Source organism: Eupeodes corollae, chromosome 2, assembly GCF_945859685.1.
Source record: "Eupeodes corollae chromosome 2, idEupCoro1.1, whole genome shotgun sequence".
In the NCBI taxonomy this organism is placed as follows: Eukaryota; Metazoa; Arthropoda; class Insecta; order Diptera; family Syrphidae; genus Eupeodes; species Eupeodes corollae.
In genome coordinates this window covers 40,992,766-40,998,765 of record NC_079148.1, presented here as the reverse complement: position 1 = coordinate 40,998,765, position 6,000 = coordinate 40,992,766, and the positions used below count along the sequence as shown (strand labels likewise).

At 32.5% G+C, this 6,000-nt stretch overlaps 1 protein-coding gene across 1 annotated transcript; it reads left to right on the top strand.

Moving 5' to 3' along the window:
* The first annotated feature begins 2,461 nt into the window (after positions 1 to 2,461).
* On the top strand, positions 2,462 to 4,061 carry LOC129945835 (GATOR complex protein NPRL2). Its single transcript, XM_056055769.1, has 5 exons — positions 2,462 to 2,666; positions 2,738 to 2,986; positions 3,046 to 3,166; positions 3,274 to 3,410; positions 3,478 to 4,061. Exons 1-5 carry the CDS (start codon positions 2,562 to 2,564, stop codon positions 4,039 to 4,041), a joined length of 1,176 nt encoding a protein of 391 aa, XP_055911744.1. The 5' UTR covers positions 2,462 to 2,561; the 3' UTR covers positions 4,042 to 4,061.
* Positions 4,062 to 6,000: the final 1,939 nt, after the last annotated feature.

Genomic DNA, 6,000 nt, shown 5'->3' with positions numbered 1-6,000 from the left:
GCATGAATAGTTTCGGGGTTTTTGGTATCACATCGGCTGTTAACGGCTCCCTACAAAAAAAGTCCAAAAGGGTTACATCGCATATTTAAGTGGTTAGTTGAAATCGGCAAATACAGCTGATAACACAGTTATGCCCAATTTCATAAACAACTTTTAAACATTTAACAAGATTTTAAACTGTAAACTGGGATATTTTGGTTTCACCAAGGGTTTTTAAAGTAAATAAGCTTTTAAACCCCTTTCAAAACTAAATGCCCGTTTTTGGCTCATTAAATGTTAAAAGTGTCATCAAAAAATGAAAATGACAGGTTGACAGCTGATGTTTTACTTCGTAAAATGTTTATTCTCAATATTTTTAAATATGAAATGAATAGGTTAACCAATTCAACATTGCATTACTATTTATTATATTATTTTTATGATTTTAATTTTTAATTCGTATGTTAGATTCGTCATCTTCATCTGACGAAGAAGAACATAATATATAGTTATACGCCACCGTCCAAGCCACACGATTACTTAAACGTTTGTTTTTGATTTGTTTACTCTGTTGTATTTTGAGATTCTTGTCATTTATTTCAACATATAATGCTTTCTCATTTTTTCTCACACAATTCGCTTAATAGAAAGAAGAGAGAGGTTTTCTTTTTACAGGGTTGTGAGGAGAACTCTATTTTAACAAAAAATATCCCTAAAGTTTCCCATTTTTAGCTTTGTGAAACTGAAAAAAATTAATGGCTGAAACACATACATGCTTCAGCTTCGGCTTCGTCTGCGTTACGTTAGGCCTGCTTCGAGGTTGCTTTGAATGACATTTCTATTATTTCATCCTTCCACAGAGCAAATATTTTGTTTGTTGACATTTTTTTTTACAGCTGATGAGCAGTCAGACAAAGCAAATGTTTAGATAATTGAACTAGAGCTTCCGTTTGGAGTCACATTACGTTCTTTTCCTTACGATTGTCAAACGAAACGTGAGGTCGAAGCTCCATTGTGATAGCATGCATTGAATTCCTATGGCTGAACTCGTAAACGTCAGGCGAAGCCGAAGCTGAAGCGTGTTTGTGTTTCAGCCATAAAGGCCTGATAAAATTTAAAAAGCTTTTAGATAAAAGTGCTTTTAGTGTTTGTTTATGAAATCGGGCATATACATTTAACAGGATTTTAAACAGTGAAATGGGATATTTAGGTTTCCATTTTTAAAGTAAACAAGCTTTTAAATACCTTTTAAAACTAAATGCCCATTTTTGGCTCATTAAAATTTAAAAGTGTCATTAAAAAATGAATGTGACAGATTGACAGCTTATGTTTTGTTTCGTAAAATTTGTATTTATAATATTTGGAGAATATAGAATGAATAGCTAAACAAATTCAGCATTGCATTACTATTTATAAAATCATTTTTATGATTCAACGAAGAAGAACAACATTATAGGTATTCGACGTTCAAGAGTATTCCACGTTCACAAGAATCCCTTTTCAAACAATGATTATATTGCCTTCAAAATGAGGTTCCCACTTTCCAGAGCGATTATTGTCATTTATTTCAACATATAATGCTTTCTCAGTTTTTCACACACAATTCGCTTAATAGAATGAAAAAAGGGTTTTATTTTTACAGGGTTTAACAAAAATATCCCTGAAATGTCCCATTTTAAGCTTGGTGAAACTGGAAAAATTTAAAGGCCTGATAAAATTTAACAAGCTTTTAGATGCAAGTGCTTTTAGTGTTTGTTTATGAAATCGGACATTTGTCAATTAAGCGCACATAATTTTGATTGTAACACAAGCTGGATGAATCAGAGATTTTTTCAAGTTCATGTCTACTATTTCACATTAAAAAAAGGCATTTAACTTGGGTCTGTAATGGCCACTTTGGGACTGAATTGAATGAATTTGTTCACTTACATAGCCACCTCTCGAACTTGTTGCTGAAACGTGCGTATAACAAACGCAGTGGGTGCTTTATTTAGTTTAAAAAATATTTTTTAAAAAACGGCTATTTAGGCGACACAGCACTCACTTAGTTTGGAAATAAGTTTATAATATTTCGCAAAGATATCCAAGTGTAAAATGAATCATTTCATTCAATATAATTTTGAAAATACCTGTCAACATATTGAGCGGGATCATGATTTCGGAAAAAAAACGATAGGTAACCTGTATTTTCACCATTTAAATAATTTTGCAAAGAACATGAAGAAAAGTTAGTGTTGTGAACAAAGGTTAATGAATTAATTAACTCTCACACAGCTATAATTCGATTTGGCTCAATTTTAAGTGAATGAAACGGGCCAAAAATATTGAACCAGGATTGTGCAACATCGTTCATTACTGCAAGTCGGGTTCAAGTTTAGGGCATTACAAATCACATCCCTGATCTCCCCATTTCGGAAAATTAAATTCACCTCGGAAATGTCAAAAACATCTGTTCATTGCTTATTTTTATTTTGAATTTCGATGTTGATAAGACGAAACAAATAAGATTCAATGTCGATTAAGTTTTATAATTAAAGTTAATAAGTATTTTTAAGCATTGAACTTAAACTAAACTAAGAAAAATGAATTCAAATACGGACTACGAAGGATGTGACAAAGAAGGTTTAATAAGATGTATATTCCTAAGCGAATTCCATCCCACAGCTGGATGCAAAATAAGTTGCCAAGTAAGAATCTCCAGCAATCAAGAAATAGCATCAACACTTTTTCAATTTGAATTCTTTTTTCTTATGAGAAGGTCCCAGAAGATTATGTTTCAAAAAAGATATTTGATGCCATCAATGTCTACATTATTCCAAAACCTCAATTGCAACGTTGCATTCTCACTGTCAATGCCTTGCGCCTGAAAATCGTTGGGTATCCTGTTCGAATAGAACATCAAAAGTATGCCCGAAATGCGTTTCATTTTAATTTGTGTTTTGTTTGTGATGCTTGGGCAAGATCAATTCAATATGAACCTGTTGTGAAAAAACTATCCGAATATTTGGTAAAACACCTAAAATCCAAAATGTTATATCATCAAAGTTACATTTATCTTTTCTGTAGATCATGATGGAGGAAGAAACTTGCTTCCTATCAAAGGAAGAAGATAACAAGCAACGATTACAAGAACTCTTTGCAACTGTGATGGAAGATTTAAACAAAAACAAAGTTACAACTATTGTTGGTAAGGGATAAATCTTACAATAACTTGAGAACTCACGATCTCATGTTTAATCAAATACCTAAGTTTTGAAATAAGATAACTCAAAACTACTAATTTTTTGTTTTCAGAGGGTGATACAACTATTTATCTGAAAATTGTGACTCACAAACCTGACCCGCCAGTGGTAAAAGATCACATGGTTCCACTTTTAACAATTGAATACAAAACTATACCAATCGAAAGTTGGGATCTCACCACACAGCAGGTACCTATTCCGATACACAAAATAGTTTCTTTAATAAAAATGAGTAAATTAATGTGGCTTCTCTTAGATTCTACCCTACATCAACGGCATCAATCACATAGCACAGATAGCAGCAGAAGCAGATGTGGAAACGAATCTTGTCAAATCATGCATTCAAAATCTAGCTTACTATAAAGTTGTACACTTATTGCCAATTTTAAAATACAGTAATGTCTATATGTGCACTCAACATCTCAAGACCTTGATCCAAAGTTCAGAATTGACCAAAGCTTGTCGTGAATATGTTTCACTTAATCCAGAGAAAGAAAAATCCAAACCACCAATACAGAAAATATTCCAATTTTATGCCTCAATGACACATGGCATAACTTTGCGAGCAATTTGCCAACGTTTATGTCCACAAAATCATAATATCGATGAAAGGAAATTGGTAGTTTTCGGATTGCAGCATAATTTAATAAGATGCATTCATAAATATCCAGTTTTTACGGGTTCGGTTCCGTCTGGACGACAAAAGTTATACACAGGACTATGTAATTTTGATGAAATATGCTGTAAGACTGGAATGTCTCCATTTAATATTGAAAAAGACATAGATAAGGACACTAACGTAACTGTAATATTAAAGTAAATAAATTCATTTTTGTATGTAGATGTTTTTAGTATAATTTGTAGCATTAAACGGGCATTTCCTTTAATAGTTTTTCCGTTGCTCCACTCCGATGGTTTCAAAAGGGATTAATAAATTAATTCAAGCACGATGAAGGTAAATATAATATTTGTATTATGTTCTTAGTATGGTTTTGAAAATAATTATTGTATTATTGGGACACCATTTGGTCGATAACAATAAAGATTTACATACACGGGTATTTTTCTATCTATTTGTACTAGACCCTATAGATGGTATTAGAGTCAAGTTAAAAGAGTGTCAACAAAATATTAAGTCCAAGTCAAAACAGGAAGAATATTCTCAAGAATATGTTATTGTTGAAACATCTAAGTTCTTTTAGTTAGTGAAAACCTTTTTAGCATCTATTTTATATAATTTAAAAATTGCTACAGAGAGCCGTATACGCTACTTTTTGAATGTTTTAGCCTTTATGAATTTGTACGCACATTAATTATAGACCTAGAGCAGGCATTCAATTTTGGGATTAAAGTCATAATCAAAAATCCTTGATTTGAATGTGCATATATACGCACCATAATATAAAATTCAACCGTGTGGAAGCTTTTTTTCAGCGGTCGGGGGTAAGCGTTCGAAAATGGTTATTTTTCCAAATTTGGTGTCGAAAAGATAACCACATGAGTGATACATCAAAAAATCAGAAAAATACCCCTGATTACAAAAATGTGTGTTCAAAACGTTTTAATTTCAGCCTTCTGCTTGCCAGAAGGTTATAAAGTATAAAGTATAACCAAAAGAATGATATACCAATATATCAGAAAACTTGCCCTGATTACAAAAATTTGTGAAAATCAAAGATTTTATTTGAAAATTGATTTGATAGACAAATTATTAGCTTCATCAAGAAAGATTCATAATGATGTCTTCACTTTGATTTTCGTTTACAAGGTTTTAAATGTTTTCTAAGATCGCAATTCCGATAAATAATTTCAGTTTTACAATGTTATCCTCGATTGTCCAGCCAATGAAATTGGGGAAAACTTTATCCATTTTTGGTTATAAATCCACTCCCAAAATTTTCGACCATCTCTTAGACTATAAATCAAACTGGTGCCATATTAATGCACAAAGTTTATTGTGTAAAATCGACTAATTTCGTTGTACATTTAAAGATTCAAAGGTTGACGTGGTTTGCGTATCTGAAACTTGGCTTAATGTTTCGCTAAACGACCAGTTATGCTCATTAGCGGGTTATAAGTTGTATCGTTCAGATAGGGTGCTGGGCAGAGGTGGGGCGTTGCTATGTATGTGAGGGAAGGGTTAAAATGCAATTTAAGGTCTCTTCTGTAGAGGATAGTGAAATTGAATATATTTTTGAAGAGTTAACTAATGACAGTAGAAAGCTTCTTATAGGTACCATATACAGACCAAACAGAAACATTAGTATCTCTCCACTTATTTCTACCTTAGAACGAATTTCAGTTTCATATCCTAAAATTATTTTACGCGGAGATTTCAATTGCAACCCTTTTGATGAAAATAACTTTCTCAACGAATTTCTCTCTCTTAATCTTTACTCCCTAAACACACGTACTGCCACCCATTTTTCAAATTCTGACCCCACTCTGTTGGATTTATTTCTTGTGACCGATCAAAGCAAAGTGATTCTTTACGATCAGTTGTCTGCGGCAGCTTTTTCAAATCATGATTTAATTTTTTTTAACTTTCGACTTTCAAGTAGAGATTCATATTCGTTCAATCGAATACCGTGATTTCAAACAAATCAACTATGCATCACTTGAAATGGATCTTAGAATCACTGGAATAATATCTTGGAAATCCGATCCCCAGAGAGCAGTTAGATTTTCTGAATAGCAGCGTGAATAGAATATTTGAGAGCCATATAACCTTAAAAACCAAAAGCTGCGCTCCTCACAATAAACCATGGTTCACAAATGA

Excerpts from the sequence above, each read along its gene's own strand:
- LOC129945835 (XM_056055769.1), top strand. The coding sequence starts at position 2,562 with ATGAATTCAAATACGGACTACGAAGGATGTGACAAAGAAGGTTTAATA. Across the intron at positions 2,667-2,737 it reads GATGCAAAATAAGTTGCCAA|GTCCCAGAAGATTATGTTTC; the intron begins GTAAGAATCTCC and ends TCTTATGAGAAG. Across the intron at positions 3,167-3,273 it reads CAAAGTTACAACTATTGTTG|AGGGTGATACAACTATTTAT; the intron begins GTAAGGGATAAA and ends TTTTGTTTTCAG.